Raw genomic sequence first — 20,898 nt, forward strand, 5'->3', positions numbered from 1 at the left:
TACATTGGAAGAGCTACAGTCAAGGACACTAGAAATTTATTTCCTGATCCAGCTTACATCTATAGCATCCCTGGCCACCAAATACCCCCACCTACTTGTACATATAGAAATTCAAAATTCATTTCCTTACATTATCTAAATCCTGGACCCAGAATATGCTTCTTGCAAATATTTGTAAGAGAATGATGTACTAGCCCCTCTACAACTATCACCACGACGGTTACTTGCAGAAACATATTGAGACTTACCAGGTGCTAAGCACCATGCTGAATGCTAGGCTATTTTATCTAATCCTCGTGCCATTTTAGGAGGCAAATGCTAATGGATGTTTAACAGATGGGGAAACTGAGGCTTAGAGAGGTAAAGTGATTTCCTGAGGTGACGTTGCTGTCAGGTTGTATCTGAATCACAATATTAGGCTGTCTTGACATAAGTTCCATAAAAGAGTGGGCCACTTTCTGCCCCATCTATAGTCCTGTTGCCAACCATTCTTCTACTGGGAGATTTGTCTCCGTCCAGCAGCACAGAACAGAGGAGGCAGAGTGCTAACTTCCACACATGCTTCAGTTTATTCAGTTTAACTTCCCACTGGCCTCAGACATAAGGCATCCTGCTTCCCCCTAAACCAGGTGACCCCTAAAAACTCTTGGTTCTGAGAGATGAAAAACTCCGAGAGTCTTACAGAAAGAAATATAGGGAGACCACAGGGACTGTTTTTTCGGAAGCAATCATTAATGATGATAGGTGTTGGCAAGCTCAGAGATCCCTGTCATTGTAGGAAACAATGTGACACCTTAGCACTTTCAAGGGTAGTTTCATGCTGCTGGCTACGCTTTATCAATGTTCCTTAATTAGTCCTCACAAGCTCTGTTTGAGACACAGGAGATCAGGAGCACCAAATAGAAGCTGTTCTATGTTGTCTGCTTTTAGGTCAGTGATCTGGGCCTCCAGGAGCCTACATAACAGACTTTACAAATGGAAGGTCAAGTGTGATAGCCTTCTGGAACCTTGGAGATAGACGAAAACCTTCAATTAAAAGGCCACCTACTCTAGCATCTCAGTCAAAGGTCAAGCTTACCTGAAGATGAGGTCTCACTGGCTTGAGAAAGATAATATTCCACTGATTGTTAGAAAACCTCTTTCTAGCCAGGTGCAATGGTGTATGCCTGTAATCCCAGTGACTAAAGAGGCAGAAGCTGGAGGATGGTAAATTCCAGCCTGGGCAACCTAAAAAGATCCTGTCTCAAAATAAAAAAAAAAAAAGTTGAGGATGTGGCTTAGTGGTAGAGCATCCCTAGGTTCAATCCCCAGTACCATAACAAACAGAGAAGCAAAAAACAAGGCTTTCCCCACAGTAGACAGTATCTACTGTCTGTTCAGGCTCCTGAGATTATATAATAAAACTAGACTCCGTGACTCAGAATCCAATGCCCTCACCTAAGGCTGGTTGGTTATTCAATCAACAGCAGGTATTATTGCTTTTTATTTTAATGCCATTGAGAGGATGACCGTGGGGTCAAGTCCTGGATAAATTTGCCTTTTAGGGAAAAAGACCCCAATCTCATCTTTACTTTATTAAAGTGAACCATCTTCCTTTTTCCCTGCCACGAGGCCTTACGCACAGGATGTGCAGTCATGGAGGTGCATCCAAAGGGGAGCATAGCATAGTTAATTAGCGCAGCGTCGTCTTCCCTGAGATTGACTTTAGCTGCTCTTCCCGAGCCTCTTGGTCTATGTAAACAGCCTGGACCCAAAGATCCAAGCTGGCAGCCACTTGGACCCTGGCAGCTCCTTTAAATGGCTCTCTGGGCTTTTAGGCCAAATTGTCTTGAATTCAGAAAGCTCATAAAGAGGTCTTGGAGGGTGGCAGTGGATTTCTTCTAGCTTGGATTGTAGCCTCTGCCTAGAATCATGTGGCTGACTTTCATTTCTGCACTGCTTTTTCAACTATAAATTAGGGACGGTCACTGGGCAGAATGTCAAAGTCCCTTGAAAACTGGGGGAAATGCTGTATAAAAAAAATATAAAATTTCCATCGGGAAATTATCTTCCAAAGAACACTTTGATTCAAAGTAATATCTACGGGCATGTGTCTTGCCTTTGTTTCATTTACTATTTCACTTAATTTCTGTGAGGGTTCTAAGCACATGTGATGTTATCCCCATTTTGCACATAAGGAAGCTGAGTCTTCCAGAGGACTAATAAATTCTCTGAGGTTGCTTAGCTAGTAAATAGCCTTCATCAAGTTATACATTATTTTTTTTGTGTTCCTTTGGATCCTGTGTTTCTTCATCCTGTACATACATTTTCAATATCAGTTACCATAAATTGTATATTTTTTTGAGGCTACTAAATATTTAGTAGAGTCAAACTTGTTAGAAGGAGTTTATTTTATTTTGGCTAAATAAGTCTGAATCTAAACTGGAACATAACTACTAGTGCCTGAGCTATACAGGGTAATTTTTTAAAAAAATCTAGGATCATTAGAAGTATTTGTTCTGCCTTTCTTAGTGCATGGATATCATAGTGAGCATATGAGATCTGGGTGGATCCGTTTGATTCTAGTGTGATCTATGGAGCTGAGCTGAGCTGAGTCCTTGAGTTTTGTTCAATTGATTGAGTTATTTTAATATCACTAAACTTTGTTTCCCTTAGAAGATTTTAGTGCAGCCAGGAGGCTCTCATCTAGGTATTTGGACAAGAAAATGAGGGCCAAGTTATTTTTCAATGCACATCTTTGGACTTGCAATGTCTGTTCTATAAAAATATATATTGCTTGGGGGCAGTAAGGACGGTGAGGTCTTTGAATAAATGCCAGCATTTAGTCAGGATTCAGAAAATGGAAAACAAAAGGCAAAGTTATAAAAGGTGTGTGCTCTTGGAGCTTCCATCTGAGAACTTTGCTCCTGGCAGAAGCAGCTCTAGGTAAGAGAATCGAGGAGAATCACAATGGGCTTATTTGTCCTCTGGGCTCACACAGCTAAACAGTTTGGCTCTTAATTCCTTGTAGTTTTGGAAGACTCCAAGGGTTTTTCCTGATCCTGGGGCCAGAGCCTCAGACTGAGGCAGCCATTCCTCTGAGATTCTGCTAACTGGATGCCATTTGGGTAAGCTGTCACAAAGCCCTGCCGTGAAAGAGCAATGCTATAATGATGTCTGTGTGTGTTTTCTCTGCACCTTCCTGCCAAAGAATACCAAGCACCTACTAGACCTGGGTCTGAGATCTTCAGTTTGTGTCAAGAAGGAGCTAGATAGTATCTGCTCTGCAAAAAGAAGGCAAGCGATTCTGATTTAGTAAGCCAGAAGTCTGATGTCACTGTGGAAGAGCCTCCATCTCTCAGGCCAAGCTTCCTTGGCATGGAAGCCATGGAGTTTCCATAACTGGGATGAAACCCCAGCAGACGCATATTTGTGAGGGCACATTTGTATATCATAAGTCTAAAATCAAAAGAGCATTCAGATCAGTATATCCCTAAGACTTGTACCCGCACAAACCTGAGGAAATAGTTTTTCTAGGTGATCCAAAGTCAATATGTGTAAGGATGGGAAGAAGGAAACCACAGAACCAAGATTTTGTCTTTATAATACTTAATCTGTGTATTTGTGATCTGCATACTTTGGTGTATGTATGCTACACTCCTGATATAAGACGATGTTAAAGACAAGATTAAAACTCAATGGACTTTAGTTCCATTTTATTTACTATTCTAGTGACCTTGGACAAGGCACTGCCTATCTTCAGGCCAAGGCTTCCACCTCTGGAGGTGGGCAAGGTAATTCCTATAGGTTTAGTATTGCATCTCTCCTTTCAGGCTATGGGTTCTGATGAACTTGGATTTGGGGAGCTGGTCAGAGTTCATTTACAGGGCAAAACAAGTTCCCTAAAGATACTCCCAGACTCCAGATGGCATCCAGAGAGAAGGCAATATCAGTCACCAAGGAGACATGCCTAATGAATGAACAAGAAGCTAAAGAACTAGTTCAAAAGGCAGCAGCCACAATTCAGAAGAGTCAAGTAGAGATGTGAGGGGAGAGATGGGCTGGGGAAGGAGGAGAAAAGGCAGGAAATGGAGGAGGGTTTCTGAAGGATTAAATGTTATTTCTAAGACTCTGGAGGTCTCCCATTCACCCGGGGAGGAACTATTAAGAGAACCCAATGGTTTGAGAGTGTGGGCAGTAAGAATAATGAATTCTAGGTGGGAGGATTTCATCATTCTAGAAAATTTTGAAGGTGTCAATCAGCTAGAGTTAATCAACTGGTTTAGGGTGAAATCATTTACTTTTGCAGTCTTGAGACAGGACACATTGGAGGAGGACTTTGGATGTTTCCACCTGCATTTAGGTCATTGATTTTTAGAAATGTCAGACAGGTTTTTCCAACCCCATGTAATGAGGGCATGACTGACAGGCCTGCATCTGTGTCTGTGACTGATCATACAAAGCACATGCACATATGTTCATTTAAACCTCTTGCTTCTTGATGTGTGGATGTCTACACATGCAGTATCCTATATGTAGTCAATACTGATGTGCATCCTCTATATGTGAAAGCCTCAAACTCTCTGGAGCAAGTGTGGATTTAATTTTAAAGACTATGTGATGACTACTGGGACTACTGCTGGGCTCATGTTCAAGGTGCTTGCCCTCCCTGGCTGATGCTTCCCCTCAGACATATCAGAGCAGTGTGGGAGAGGCAAAGACCATTGGGGAATATGGGAAATGGAATCTTCAGGGGATGAAGAAGGTGTATTGCTGTTTTTCTTTTTTTCTTAATGTACATGAAGGCTCTTCTCTGTGCTAAGATATGCAATTAAAAAGTTAAATTTGAATAAGTAAAAAATAACAGCAGTTATTACGTATTTTAGTCAGCTTTTTCACTGCTGTGACTAAAAGCCCTGACTAGAACAATTGTGGAGGAGGAAAAATTTGTTTGGGGTCTCAATCCACAGAGAGCTGGCTCACTTCCTCAGGGCTCAAGGTGAAGCAGAACATCATGGTGGAAGAGTGTGGTGAAGAGAAGCAGCTTACATGATGAGTAGGAAGCAGAGACTAAGCTCAGTTCACCAAATATATACCCCAAAGGCAAGTCCCCAGTGACCAATCTCTTCTAGCCACCCCCTACCCACTCAGTTCCCTCTCAGTTAATTCCTATCAGGGGATTAATTTACTGATTCAATTAAGGTTCTTATGTGGTTTTTTTTAAGTCAATGTTTTCAATATTCTAGAAATGGTATTATTTGCAACTATTTAAAAATATGTTGAAGATTTTTGATGGCAACTTAAAATGTGCCAGGAGCATGCATTTTGTTTTAATTCTTTTAGGGACATGAAAATTTGAAGACCCTAGGTCTAGAAATTCAGCATGTAGAGGCACAAAGTTTAACACTGCTGCCTCTCTTGACCTAAATTTCACCTTTGAATGGTCTTGCATTATTTCACACATAAACTTTTGGAGGACACCTCATATTCAAACCATGATTCTGTAAATGACAATCTCTTGATTAGACTTTTTGCCATTAACATGTTGCAAGTTTTTACAACTCTTCAGAGTTGCCTCCTCAAAAGTGCAGAATTGCCCTCTTATCTACTTCTAAGGTTCTGACTCACCCATTCAGATTAATGAGTTCAGAGGAAGCTTGAATTCTTCCATTTGTTCCAGAAATATCATGCCCTGTGAATCAACATACATTCACTTTTGGTGAATCTTAATTTTTTTTATCCAGAATATGGGTTACTTCATTTCCTTTGTACCTCAATAGAGTTGCATGAGGATAGATATTTTGAATCTCTCAGGTTGAAGCAGGCTTCTATAAGTTCCTTGGAATCTACTGACTGCCTCCTTGTCTTTGTCACTAGACAGGAAGCCCCAAGAAACTTCTAGAGCTCATCTTAATTTCTCTTTAACTCAGGGTAGTGAATTCCCGGTGACTATAGCAAAGTCAGAGTTACTTGGTGGAAATATGCGAGACAATTCCTTGTTTGGGAAAGTATGGTTTAGAAGAGAAGTGACAGCTGGGGGTGGAGGGAGTGGGAGGCCCCTGGGAGGAGCACTCTGGGGTGCAGAGCACTCTGCAGTCAGTAGAAACTGGGGCCTTGGAACCTGCAACCACTCTAATTTCAACCCCTACTGTACCACTTACTCCTGGTCTTCAAGGGCTAGGCTTCAAGTGGGGGATTTTAGAACTGGGATCCAGGAAGTGATAACCTGAGGGTGGGTGGGATACAGGCTTGGGGAAGGACAAGAGAGGCAGGACTCTAAACTTTGTGCTTCTACAGGCTGAGTTTCTAGGTTGAGGGTCTTCAAACTTTTATGTCCCTGAAAGAATTTATACACACACACACACACACACACACACACACACTCCTTGCCCATTTTAAGTTGGCATCGAAAATCCTCAACATATTTTTAAATAGCTGCAAATAATGCCATTTCCAGAATATTGTAAACATTGACATTAAAAAAAAAACGCACATCATTCCTTTAATGTATCTAATGAACTTTAAATACCAGAGCAATTTGGTACATCATCTATTAAACACATGAACAAGTTCTTAAACAGTCAGTTTTACATGGCTCCTTTTTCTGCTTGAATTTATATTTCCATTCCAGTTATCCCACTGAATTTTATTATTATGTAATTTATTCTTATGCTTGAAAGCATTTTATTGGCCACTGTATTATAATTTACTGTGACAAAAATATGTATGAAGATTTAAATTTAATTTTTAATGTCCAATGACCATAAGTTTCTAAATGTTAAGAGCTTCTTTTTGGATTCAGTATCGTATAATTATTAGTAATACACAGAAATAGGCAGTTGATCAAAATAATATTAATGTATAGCACAACTTTTGATTAATATGAAAGATAAGAAGTAAATATTAATGGAGAAACATGTCATATTTTTCAATTACTCTGTATTCATTAATGAATTTTATTTATTGTTAAATTAATGAAGATTCAGCATCAGTTTAATCCTTGTTTTCATTTTTGTAGATGTAAGAACTAAGAAATGTTGTTTACAATAACCAGATTGGAAAGGAAGGATTTTTTTTTTATTGAAATGAGACTTGATTTCTTTGTAGTAGTACCTACTTATTTGCCTAAAATCATGTATTGATCTCTTATTGAACATTATTTTTAATCTTTCTGCTGATAATTCTTTTAGGTTTGCTCCCCCTTTGATAGTTCCAAATGAATCAAAGATTACTTGACTTGCAAAAATATTTGTTTCCCAGTCACTAGAGACACTCATTTTCAACTCCTGCATCAATATTTCATAGTGTTCCTTCCTTTTTACTCTGTAGGTTTTTACTCCTGGGGTTTAGAAAAAGTGATAAATTTGTATTCCCCTCTGAGAGTGCTGTGTGTGTGTGGAGTCAGGGGAGGTGGTAATTGGGCAGAGTAATTGCTAGACCATAGGGGGTTCTAAGTTCAATTTTAGGAAAAGAAAATCCATATGAGAGTCAAGGATCTGCAGAATCCCTCAAAACAACCTTGCCTGAATACTTGCTGGGGAGAGTTCATGTACCTCCAAGTTCTGCAGACCCTGGTTAGAAACCACTCCTGTGGGTGCAGCACTCCATCTCTCACCTATTATGCAGAATGGGAATTCTAGGCTTTATCCCTTGGAACCATGGCTCTTCCTCTAGGATGTGGGAAAATAATATGAGATATGTATATAAAGTATACTTCAACACTGCTGGTGTAGCTAAGTGGTAAAGCGCTTGCCTAGCATCTAGCATGCACAAGACCTTTAATTCCATTCCCAGCAGTGAAAAACAAAAACAAAAACAAAACAAAACAAACACAAAACCAGTGCATTTTCTATTGACAATATGGAAGGACTGGAAAAGCTTTGGCATTGTTATGCCAAAGGAGTTCTTCTTATATAGCCATACAAGGAATGAATGAACAACAGTGAGAGAAGTCAAGCACAGAACAGGTAAATGAATCTAAATCCATATTTCCTTGTATAGAAATCAATGAAAGTAGAAACTAGGAAAAAAAATAAAGTTGTTTCCTTTAGGATGAAGATGAGATGAATAGGGAGGAAATTAGATCTTGCTTGAAAGTACATTGTTTTGTGCTTTTGACTTTGAAACCATGCATTATTTATTTATTTATTTATTTACAGACGTAACAAGCAATGATAAATCAAATCCAAAATAAAAAATTTAAAATTCCAAAACTAAAAAGGAAGATGAAACAAAAAAGACGAATTGTGTATTAAGTTGTTGGCTTCACCTGTGTACAAAGGAATTATTTCAAATGACTTTAAGATAAAACTGCTTTCTCTATGTCCTAGTAGGGTATCTTTTTTTGCGAGGGAGTACTGGGGATTGAACTCTGGGGCACTTGACCACGGAGCCACATCCCCAGCTCTATTTTGTATTTTGTTTAGAGATAAGATCTCAGTGAGTAGCTTAGCACCTTGCTTTTGCTGAGGCTGGATTTGAACTGCCTCCATCTCCTGAACTGCTGGGATTACAGGCATGCACCACTCTGCCTGGCCCAGTAGGATATCTTGAGGACAGAAAAAGCTACAAAGTGTATAGATATTTTTTAGTAATCATATTGCCAGTAATAATATTTTAACTTATGCTGAAATTCTCTTTATGTTACATGGAGATATGCCAGTATATTAGGAAAAAACAAATAGGTTACCAATGTTATAAAAATCGTGATTTTCGAAAATCAAAGTATAAATATAAAATCAAAGAAATTAAGTAAAAGCTATATTATTCTAAATTTGAATTTCAAAAAGTAAATATAAACTCATTTTGCAATTTCTCTTAAGAAATTTTTTTTCCCTAGCTTCCTTTCCTACCTATACATTCCCACTCTAGCAACCTGGAAATAATGACCACCCCAGTCACAATGAGCACTATGGATCCTCATTATGGTCTCTAAATTCCATTGCCAAGAAAAGCATTCAGAGGTTCTCAGAGAAATGACTGATCAAAACATCAGGGCAAAAAATGCCTAGATTTTTCTTTCAAATCAGATAAAAAGATGCTATCAAAGACAACAGGGATTATGTGAGATGACACAGGCATTAACTTTAAGAGTCTTCCATGGCCAGAGATGGGACACCAGACATCAAAAATAATAACTACAATAGAATAAAACACTTCGTGTATGTGTGTGTGTGCTTGTGTGTGTGTTAAAAAATTAAATAAAATAAAACTTTTATTGGTTACTTTAGGAAAATTCTAGGGAGTGAATTCATTATTCTAAGAAGTAGTAAATAAAGAGAAAAAAAAATGAGCGTGATCTTGCCTGTCCTGTGTAAACTGCTATCAGTATAAATAAATAGCTGATGAAAGAAAGTTTTATTTATAAAAGATTTTCAGCTAATATATGCAGAGGGAATGCTATATTTAGAATGTCACCTTTTTGTAACCACTAATGAAATAATGGGTTTGGGCAATGATCATCATGGGTGCTAAAATCATTAGGTGAATTATGATCACACTATATCCACTGATCAGTCTTAACATCACAGAAAAGTAATACAGACATGTTATTTTAGTCAAACTTTCATTGTTGTAACCGAAAGACCTGAAAAAGACAACTTAGAGGAGAAAAAGTTTATTGTGGCTCATGGTTTCAGAGATTTAATTTACGGTCAGCTGATTCCATAGCTGTGGGCCTAAGGAGAGACAGAATACCATGGAGAAAGGTGGTGGCAGAGGAGAGCAGGACATGGCTACTATGAAAGAGAGAGGGAGAAAAAGAGAGAGAGAGAGAGAGAGAGAGAGAGAGAGAGAGAGAGAGAGAGAGAGAGAGAGAGAGAGAGAGAAAATATATTTCACTTGCCAGGGACAAAATATAAATCCCAAAGATACAACCCCAGTGATCTACTTTCTTCAGCTACATCTTACCTGCCTGCAATTATCACCCAGTCAATCCATATCAAAGAATTAATCCACTGCGTATTTTAAAACTCTTTTAATCTAATCATTTTTCTTCTAAACATTCTTGCATTGTGTCACATATGAGTCTCACCTCATATCTAAACTATAACATATCCTTTACCTCTATTGTGTAGTAGTAGAAAGCACACAACAGCATTATAATCTGATCATGACTCCAGATACCTGGTCAGGTGTAATCAATCATATTTGAAATTAGGGAATTATTAAGATTTTGGTAACACTAAAAAAAATTATCTCTGTCAATTAAAAAATCATAGCTTCCAATCCTGATATTCCTTTGAGTCTAATTCAGAGGTCATAAACTTCTTCAGTAAAGGACCAGATAGTATATATTCATAACATTAATATGCTCTTATTTGCAACATTCAACTTGGCCTCTGTGGTGTGAAAATAGCTTTAAACAATAAGGAAATGGATGAACATGACTGTGTACTATAAAACCTTTTTTTTTTTTTTTTTCCTGTGGCACTGGGAATTTAACCCAGGGGCAATTTATCACTGACCTACATCCCCAGCCTTTTTTACTTTTATTTTGAAACAAGGTCTCACTGTTGCTTAGGGCCTCACTAAGTTGCTGAGTTTGGTCTTGAACTTGTGATCCTCCTGTCTCAGCTGTAAAACTTTATTTACAATAGCAGGAGATGGGTCGTAGTTTGATGACCTCTGGTCTAATTTCATTAGGTTTAGGGTACAGTCTAAGAATCTGCATTTTAAACAAGCATATCAGGCACATATAATTGGGTGAATTATCCTAGGAGCCAATTACAGTTACCAGTCATATTTTCAGATAAGAAAATTGAATCCCAGACAGGACAAATAATTTGCCCAAGGATCTGTAGCTAGAAGGTAGCAGAAGTGTGTTTGTAGAGGAAGATTCTGGCACAGGCTTCTCTCTGTCATAGGCACTATCCAGGAAGATGTTAATGAGAAACAGGCAAAGAGACTGGGACAGTAGAGGGGGAGAGAGAAGGGAGCTTTGCTTGCATAGTACACTAGCTCAGCAGTCTTCTTTAGAACAAGGGAGAAGGCAGACAAGGAGAAGCGCAGAAACAAGCATAGAGAGCCCAGCAAATAAAAAGGTTTGTTGGGAGCATAATGTCCATTTCCTGATATATAGGTCTGAAATCTGGTGTTGTCAGATTTAACATATACAAATACAGAATGCCTGGTTAAATTCGAACTTCAGACAAAAAAACAAACACACACACACACACACACACACAAAAAAACAACAACAACAAAACCACCCCCAAACGTAAGTATATCCCATGCAATATTTGGGACATACTTATACTAAAAACTATTTGTTGTTTATCTGAAATTCAAATTTAAGTAGACATCATGTATCTTATTTGGCAGACTAACTGAAGCAGGAAGCAAATTTGTCAAAAGTGTTTAGTAAAATATCAGTAGGCAAGAGGTCAAAGGCACTCCCTTCTCAAGGGACAATGAGTACTCACTCTTCTGCTCAGGCAGAAGGTCCAGAGGTCTCAGAAACTGGTTTTCCAGATTTGACTAGATTTTGAAGAAGTTGTACGACCTTCCCCTACAATTTCTTGATTTGTAGTTGACCTTTGAATGGGCCTCTTGAAGCCTGAGTTGATTAGGTGCCTCTGGTGTCCATACATGAAATTTGGACATAAAAGCAATTTTATGGAGATAGAGACTCCCTTGTTCTGTTCCAGGATGACTCCCAATATGTCTGGACTGGTCATTTTTCTGAGAAACAGACTTAATAATGCAGCAAATGGGGTTGCATTCTGGAATTAATATGCCTGGTAATTCAAAAGGAGCAAAGACCCTAATGAATCCTGGCTAGACCCCGTCCTGGCTAGACAAAAACAGAACAGAGAGCTTGTGCTAAGATTGTATAACCCTTTAATTCCTCCAAACAGACATCTAAACAACCTGAGCATCCTGACCCTCTAGCCCTAGCAAAGTGTCTCTTGAGCAGAAGTCCTTCCAGAGTTTTGTATCTCTTGTCCTCATTGGGATTGTGTGTGAGGCTGGAATAATTGGAAGAGGGTGTTGGAAGGTATCCTTCAAGGTAGGCATGGGGGTCTTTCCTATTGCAACTCAAAGCCCTGCTTCTCTCCAAGTGCTTATTTTATTGCTAGAATTATTCCTGAGCCTTTTAATTTACGCTTCCTGTTTCAAGGCTTACCTTAAGACCCTTAAGGTATCTCAGATCATTGGCTAACATTTCTTATTCAATGCTTGAAAAAGGTACCTTATCTTCTTCTTTTTTTTTTTGTTTCTGTGAAACAGGGATGGTAGAGATGTCTATTGGAGAATGTAGTATGTATAAGGAATGCAGTATGCAGTGTCCAGAAGTCATTTTTAATTAACTCATATTGTTCTTATTACAAAGACTGATTTTTGGCCAACTTATGTCTGGTTTGGTTTTATCATGGGGATATTTGTCAATAACATTTATAAGAAATGTTTGAACACTACCTTTCCCAGACAGGATTTCTTCATGAGGGAGAATGATGAAGGTCACCTTGGAGGGAAAGCAGCACTGAGTTTTACATGAAATAAGAAAACTCTAGGAAATGAGAGTTGTTACGCTGCCATACATCATGTAAAGAAACACACAATGAGCAGTTATTGTACTTTGTGGGTATGCCTTTGCACTTCATGGGTTTTGCAACCTAATATCACCTTAGGCAGGACTGGTGGTTCAACTCCCATTTTGAAGATAAGGAAATTGAAGTTCAAAGAGGTTAAGTGCTTGTCAAAAGACAGATCAAAATCCAGGGCTTTGGACTTCCAATTTATTGCTGTTTTTGTCATATCACAGACCTCTTGAAATATTTTAGTTCATTCCTGGAAGAGTGCAGTATAAACTTTACCCACATTGCTGGTGCTGCTTAGCGAGAATCTTATCAAGATTCCCCTGTGACCAGTTAATACCCTTCTAATACTTTTCTGTCCAAACATTTAAGCTCATCACAGTTTATACCCAGTACACTTGAATTTCTCCTTTTTGTAAACGTATAGATTTCAATTTGTAATACATCTTCTGGATTGTAAATAAAAATCATCAAATGACACATACACCAGCATCATTTTGGAGGACTCCATTATTCACAATTGTCCATCAAGGGTAATGTTCCTATATTTCTGACTGCTACTTTTTCTTTAATGAAGAAATCAGATGCAATAAACCATTCTATAATATTCTATCAAAAATAATTTTTTTTTAAAAACTTATCTTTTGATGTAGAACTTAAAGTTGGTCTGCTGGTTTCTGTTTATTCATGTTATTATTTCCTTTTATTGTTTTTAAAATTTCAAATGTAATACATGATCATCATGACATTTCTAACAGTACAGAAATACAGACAGTGAAATCTGAAATGTTTCCTTTGGTCTCTGCTCATTCTCACTTCCATTTCTAGAGGAAACCACCAGTTCACTAGTTTTCAGGACCTCTTTCCATGTGTTTGCCAAGTTGCACGGTACTATATATTTGCTTGTGTATGCATATATCCATTTTTATAGGAATGAGAATGCTCAAATATATTTTTTAGCAACTTGCACTTTCATTTGATATATCTGGACATACTTACATATCAGTACACATAGCTCTGCCATTTCCTTTTTGATCACTGAATATACCTTTAGTGAATACTATTGTCCACCCTTTGAAACAACAAAATAAATGTCTTCAATTAAATATTAGCACCTACAAGAGCAAATGTTTTTCCTAAGACACCTACAAATGAATTGCTGGTCACAGGCACTTGTACCTTTAGTGTAAACAGATTCTAAAAGAATTTGCTCTCAGAAAAGGTGTCCCAATCTTGCCAGTGGCACTGGAGACTAATTCCTCATATCCCTCAAGCACCAGTAACATACATCCTTTTCCATTTTTCTCAAATGACATTCAGAAATGTGTCTCTTGTTGTTTTAATTGGCATCTCCTCATACATTTGTGGCTATTGGTAGCTGTCTGGTGGATCATCTGTTCGTCTCTTTTAACTCTTCTTTCTGTTGGTTGTGTTTGCTAACTAATTTGAAGGAGTACTTTGTATTATACGTTTTTTTTCAATTCCTTGTTTGTTACATAATTGCAAATATTTTATCTCATTTGTCTTTTAACTATGATTATTTTGTCTTGTGCTATGCAAATGTATTTAATTTAATAAGCTATATTGCAAAATATTATCCTGTATGGCTTCTTGAACATATATGTCTTATGTAGGAAGGCCTTCCACTCCTGAGGTTATACAAATACTTTTGTAAGTTTTCTTCTAATATTATTATTGTTTTGTTTTTATGTTTAGCTCTTTAATCCATCTGGAAATGATTTTTGTATATGGTGTGAGGTAGGTATCTAAGTGTATTTTCTTAATGAATAGTTCATTGTCCCAACACTTTAATTACTAACCCATCATTTCATATATTAAACTCCAATATTTACATATGGGTCTGCCTCTAGACTTTGAGTTTGTTCCATTAATAAATTTGTCTATCCCTATGCCAAACTACAATGTGTTCATTACATAGTTCAATAAAATATTTTGCTCATAGAGCAAATCTTCATCATTGTTCTAATTTCAACAAGTTTTTATCAAGTATTTACTACTCTAGATGAATTTGGATTCATGTTGTTGATTTCCATAAACCATTCCATTGGGGTTTTTATCTACATTGTTTTGAACTTTTAGACTATTTTGAGGGAAGAATGAGACATTTGTGATATTGATTCTTCTTTTTGAGGGAATTATAAAAAAATTCATTTATTTAGGTCTTCTTTTGTGCTTTTTTTTCAACACTTTTATTTAAATAGAATTATATATTTTCTGCTTAGGATTATGTCTCAGGGTTTTAAACATTTTGTTGCTATTGTACAAATAATTTTATTTTCCCTGCATCTTGAAGTCATTGCTACTGACATGTGAGAAGAGTTTGACTATTGTGTTATCCTTTTATATCTGGATAATTTATTAAGTCTATAATACTTTTAATTGCTTCTAAGGTTTTATCAGTTAGTATGATATTTAGTGTGCTGAATAAAGGAAGTTATATTCTATTACTAAGGGATTAGAGCTTTTAATCATAAAAGGGCATTGGAAAATTTTGGCATCTTCTCAAAGGATGTTTTTTTTCTTTTATTTTCCATTTAGTAAATTAAACCAGATTTCTTAATGTTGATGCATTCTTGCATTTCTGTTATAAACATTCTTCAATTATGTGTGGGATTTCTGTGATTTGCTGCTGATTTGATGTGTCATTCAGATTTGGAGACTATTCATAACAGAGATAGTTCTATACATACATAATAAAAATCTGTATTTATGTATTTAAGGTTACATGTTAAGCTTGACTGATTTTGTTATCAGAAATATTCAAGCCAAAGGGGAAAAAAAGCAAGGGGAAAAAAAAGAGAAATATTCAAGCCATAGAAGTGGTTTGAGAACATTTCTGTCATTTTTTTGCTTTGGAAAAATATAAATAAAATAGAAAATGTTAGTAGAACTCAATCATACAATCATAAAACCATCTGAACCTATGACATTTTTTATGTATAGAGTTTTTACTAGAATTGCAGTGGTTTTTATATTCATGTTTTCTACATTTCATTAATGTTTTCTAGTAAACCAATCACTGAATCTTTATTTTCAAATTATTGTTGTATTTCAAATTATTTCCTCTGTATCCGTTATTAACCTTGCCATACATTTATATCACTTTTGAAAGAACTAGCAATTGACTGTGCAGACCGAGTCTGCTCTTTTCCCCTTTTTGGTTGTTTGTTTTACTCTGTTTTGTTTGATACCAATTGATCCATATTCATTTTATTTTGGCTTTATTATTTAGTGCCTTTTACTTTTCCTACTTTTGTTTTTAGGTCTCTCTGTCTTTTACCTTGGATCCTTATTTAGTTTAGTTACATTTTAACTATTTTTAAAATAGTGTTTAGATGCTATATTATCCCCTCCAAATTACTTTCACTATATTCCACAGGACTTAATGAAAGGACATTAGTTAATATTATAATATATAGTTTTAAATTTTATTTTTATGTTTTCTTTATTAGGTTTTTAATTGCCCAAAGAGAACCATTTAAAAAATTAAACTTTTGTTGTTAATTTCTATTTTGTTTTATTTGATGAAGAAAGTGTTTTTTGCTTTCATTCTTTATCTTTTTCCTCTTAGAATTTCAGATTTTCTTTGAGGTTTATTATGTGGTTGGTTTCTATAAATATTTTAATTTAAGGTAATTATTTTTAAGGAGTCTGAATGACATAAACCATCACACAACATATTTATCCATCACAACTCATTATTCATATTTTAAAAAATGTCTTTTCATTTATGTTGTCATTTTGATATTTTAATTTGTGAAAGAAGTGTTTTAATTTTCCATTATAATGATAGGTTTGTTAGTTTTGGTTTATGCCCAATTTTACTATATATATATATGTGTGTGTGTGTGTGTACTGTACACACACACATATTTTATATAGTGTTGCTATGTTAATTGGAGCATAGTATTCATGATTACCATAATAGTAAATTTTTCTATCTTTAAATATGATATTAAGTATTAAGTATACTGAAAATATGATACAAACTACTTTTTTTCCAACTTATTCCTGACATTTGGAAGTCTGTTTTTATATACACATGTGAAAAATACAAAATGTATAAAAATAATCAATAAAAGTAATATTATTGGTCATATATATGTATATACATATACACAAAAGTATATGTTTATACTTGCATATATAGGCATATATAATATGCCTATATATTTGTGTATATGCATATATAGGTTGATTATATTTTCCTTTTATTGCTTGTATTTTTCTTTTATTTTTAGTATTTTTTGCGATTTTATTTTAGATATGACTTTTCTAAATAACATGAATCCTGTTTTTTTTTTAAACCCTTAATTTTTCTCTCACTTAAGAGGTATTATAACCTGTTTTTACTTATTGTCTACAGTAATAATTCTAAACCTCTTTTTTATTTTGTGGTCTAACTATTGCTATTCCTCTTTCTGTAGTCTTTTTGGTATTGGTTAAAGATTTGGTTCTGTTTTCCTGAAAATGGTTAGGAAGTTAGGTGTACACTTCTATTCTTCTGGAAGTTGCTTTAAAACTTTAGAAAGCACATTTAAACTGTCATAATCAACCATTGATCACTATCTGTAGCCTTTTCCCCTCCTTTCTAAATAATAAATTTATAAATTCAGGAGCTAATTGTGGTTTTACCTACGACATGCCCGTGGACTACATTGTGCCCTCCCCCCATTGGCCACAAGGCTAACTTGATGTCTGCAAATACTTGATACTGGGCAGCTTTCTCAGGGACTCTGCAGATTTTCCTTTATCAGGCTTTTAATTTTTTTCTGTATATACTCTTTTATGCATTTATGGTTGAAATTATATGGAAATTTCATTCCAGATAGATGTTTGTAGTAACAGTGGTAGTACTATTAGCATTATTGGTATTATTATTTATTTTATAGAAAGCCCTTATTAGTATAGTATTACCTTTTACTACCAAATTAGCAACTGTTATTTGAATTTAAGCTGCATCTTTGTAGCTTATTTGCTCTGTAGTATTCGTAATGTTCCAAATCATTGTTTATTTTGGATTCTTTTCTCTTTTTTTTTCAAATATATCCTCAATTAATTTCTGCTTTATTAATGAAGGGTTGTATGTAGTAAAATTTCTGTTTTTGCTTGTTTGAAACAAATATCTTCAGTTATTTTTAAAATAGATATAGACCTTTCCTGATTATAAAATCCCAGGTTGAAAACAACTGTTCTGAAAACCCTTATTATCTGTTATCTTCTAAAATACTTCAAGTGGATAAGGCAAACATGACTTTGCTTTAGAGAAAGAAGATTGCCCATCTCCCAAATCATTCTTTAAATGTTCATTATTATTATTCCTCTAGCTCATCCACCTCAGAAATAAAAACTTTTGAGTTAATTGTTCATCAGAACATTTATAAAGAACTCTTTTTTTTTTATCAATAGTAAGCACTTTTGCCTCAGCAAATTCCATGTATCTGCCCAATGTTCCAATTTTTGAATCTGTATTTAATAATGTGCAGTTACTTCCTGAGTTTTAAAACATGTTGTGAATTTTCTTCCACTGCTGTTAATATTCTCGACCTGCTGGGGAACGTGGCTCTCCCTGACATCCTTTTAAGGAAAAAAAAAATACCCTGAATGTTGGCTCTTGTTAGTGGCTTTCTGTTGCCCTCAAATCAGTAAATCCTCAAATGGCTGATAGTCTTCTTAGGCCACATTAAAGACTGTCTTCCTTCTTGACTTTTGAGATATTATTAAAAATTGTCATTATTTCCCTCTGTCCACCTGATATCTTATTAGTATGTGGTTTTTCCATGCTCTTGGAACTTCCCTGTCCCTTGGCGTGAAATCCCAAAATGTGGTAAGAAATTTAGGATTGACAGGTAGGAGCTAGTCATGGTTTTACCTATGAGATGCCCATGGGCTACATTGTGCCCTCCCCACATTGGCCAACAAGGCTAACTTGATGTCTGCAAATACTTGATACTGGGCAGCTTGCTCAGGGACTCTGCAGACTTTCCTCTAGAAGATTTTAAGATTTTTATGGTAGCACCGGATTCTGAAAGCTTCTTTCTTACTTCAGATCACCTTGTGGTCTTTCTTCACACTTAGTATCAAGGAAACTACCTTCTTCAGGTGTTATTTCTTACTGCTACTCTAGCTGCCTCCAGTGTTTTAGCCTCAGACGTCAGTGTCTCCACTCACCCTCTGATACAAGTTGCATCAAGTAGTAGCCATCTTAGAATATGATGCATGGAAGAGATTGTATCTTCACATGAAGCTTACAGAAAGACGTGACTGATTCTGGTCATCTGGTCACTCTCTGTGCCTCTGTCTTGACCCTTTTTAGGTGGGAGGACACACTATGCTCCCCATCCGCTGGATGCCCCCTGAAAGCATCATGTACCGGAAGTTCACTACAGAGAGTGATGTGTGGAGCTTCGGGGTGATCCTTTGGGAGATCTTCACCTATGGAAAACAGCCATGGTTTCAGCTCTCAAACACAGAGGTAAAAAGCAGGGCACACAGGAATCCTGATTGGGGAAAAGATTGTAGCTCAGGCCAGGAATTGGCCATAGTGTACAAAACATCAATTGGGATTTGGAGCCAGCAGAATGGATGTAGACATAAGTAAGCAGAGGGGGAAGCTTGCTGAGTGTGGTAGTACATGCCTGTAATTCCAGTGATTCAGGAATCTGAGGCAGGAGGACTGCAAGTTCAAAGCCAGCCTCAGCAATTTACCAAGGCCCGAAGCAACTTGGTGAGACCCTTTTCATTTTCTTAAAATGAAAAATAAAAATGGGCTCAGGATATGGCTTAGTGGTTAAGCCCTGGCACTTGAAAAGAAAAAGGGAGTGGAATTTAGAGTGGGGAAAAATTGTAACCATAAGAAATAGAGTATTATTCTCAAAAGGGCATGAAATCAGATGTCTAAATGGAGATAAAAGTCATGGTTTTATTTGTTCTGCTATAGTTAAAAATCACAAGTGTTTAACCAAGACAGGAAAGGAAAACAAAGAACAACAATGAGTTTTTCAATTGTGCCATCTTGTGGAAATACCTACTACCGGGTATGCCCCAGGAATCTGGGTCCCCAAGGGTTTTAGGCACACCAGCCCCAACGATGTATAAGATGGTGAACTGAGAAAGTCAAGTGCATATAATGGAGAGAGTGCTGTGTGAATTTCTAGGAATAAAATAAGTCATAACAGTAAGCATAATAATAAACACAATATTTTTATAATTTTAATTTAAATAACAATAAAAATGAAAGTGAATGAATTTTAATAATAGATCACATTTAGCACTAGGCACTTTCCTAAGCACTTTAGCTGTAGTAATTTAATAATTTTCACAAAAACACTTGTTGAGATTCAGTACTAAGGAAGGGGGATTATTTGGAATCCTGGAGTAGACAGCCTTGGAGGTGAGAACCCCAGGAGCAGGGACAGAGCCTGGGCTGTGGTCACAGGACCCTTCTGCTTCCAAACCTTCCAAACTGCTTCTCAGTTGAGTGTAGACCAGAGCCATATTGCCTGTGGGGGATTCAGAATAGTTCATAGACCTGAAGGGGATTTGTCTCCCAACCCAGCTCACTTATAATACATTGCAATTCTTTTTATGGTCTTCTGTTTTCTGGGAAAATGTAAACATTAGGACCTTTTAGTATTGAAATCTTATTTTATATTCAAGACAGTTTCTTTCTTCTTGAAAGCTATATTCATCTGTGCTCTCCTATGTCCTGACCACTTAATTAAGTGAATTTCAAAGACTGAAAAGAAGGCATTTCTCTAAATCTGTAATATCTTACTATTCAGAAGCTCAGTGGGGCCTGACCACATTTCCCAAAGTAGGACAAAACACTGTATAACCTTTTAAAATAAGGTAAGAGAATATGTCATATTCTTTATGGTGCTTTAAAAATATGTTTTCCTTGGGGGGAGCACACATGAAAACTTTCAGGTGCTTGTGCTCAGCATGCACCTGAACACAGCTTCCATGTATTTTGGTAGCCAGAGAAAAGAGAGGCTCTGGATGAAGGTATTGTTGGGTCTTAGCAGAAAACTTGTCCTGGGTAACTGAGCGGTTCATAGTAGCTTACAGGGTGTTTGTGGTGTCTTCTAAGACTGCCTGGTGAGGCAATGGCCTTGAAGGCAGGTTTCCTGTCTCAGTCCCCTCCCAGCCTCCACCCACCACAGCAGCCAGGCACTGGCAGTTACTGACAATGGAGAGACACTACTGAGTGCTTTTGATGTTAGCATCAGCAACTGCTGTAGCAGTTTCAACTGGATTCTTTTTCATGGAAGTGAAGGTTACAGGAAGTGGAAATGGGGCTCTACTACCAGAAGGAAATTTAATCAGTGGCGGCATAAGAATGAGCCTTGTGAACTGT

General features: G+C 36.6%; 1 protein-coding gene across 3 annotated transcripts in view; it reads left to right on the plus strand.

Moving 5' to 3' along the window:
• Nucleotides 1–20,898, plus strand: part of Ntrk3 (neurotrophic receptor tyrosine kinase 3) — a 424,455-nt gene that overhangs the window by 349,183 nt on the left and 54,374 nt on the right. For 2 of the 3 annotated variants that reach the window (XM_078051196.1, XM_078051195.1), the window contains 2 exons: nt 14,235–14,276; nt 18,856–19,014. In XM_078051196.1, coding sequence (XP_077907322.1) covers nt 14,235–14,276; nt 18,856–19,014 — 201 coding nt within the window. The remainder of the gene's footprint in view (nt 1–14,234; nt 14,277–18,855; nt 19,015–20,898) is intronic. The other variant, XM_005320115.4, reaches the window with a different exon arrangement.

This window comes from Ictidomys tridecemlineatus, chromosome 5 (genome assembly GCF_052094955.1).
Source record: "Ictidomys tridecemlineatus isolate mIctTri1 chromosome 5, mIctTri1.hap1, whole genome shotgun sequence".
NCBI classification, from domain to species: Eukaryota; Metazoa; Chordata; class Mammalia; order Rodentia; family Sciuridae; genus Ictidomys; species Ictidomys tridecemlineatus.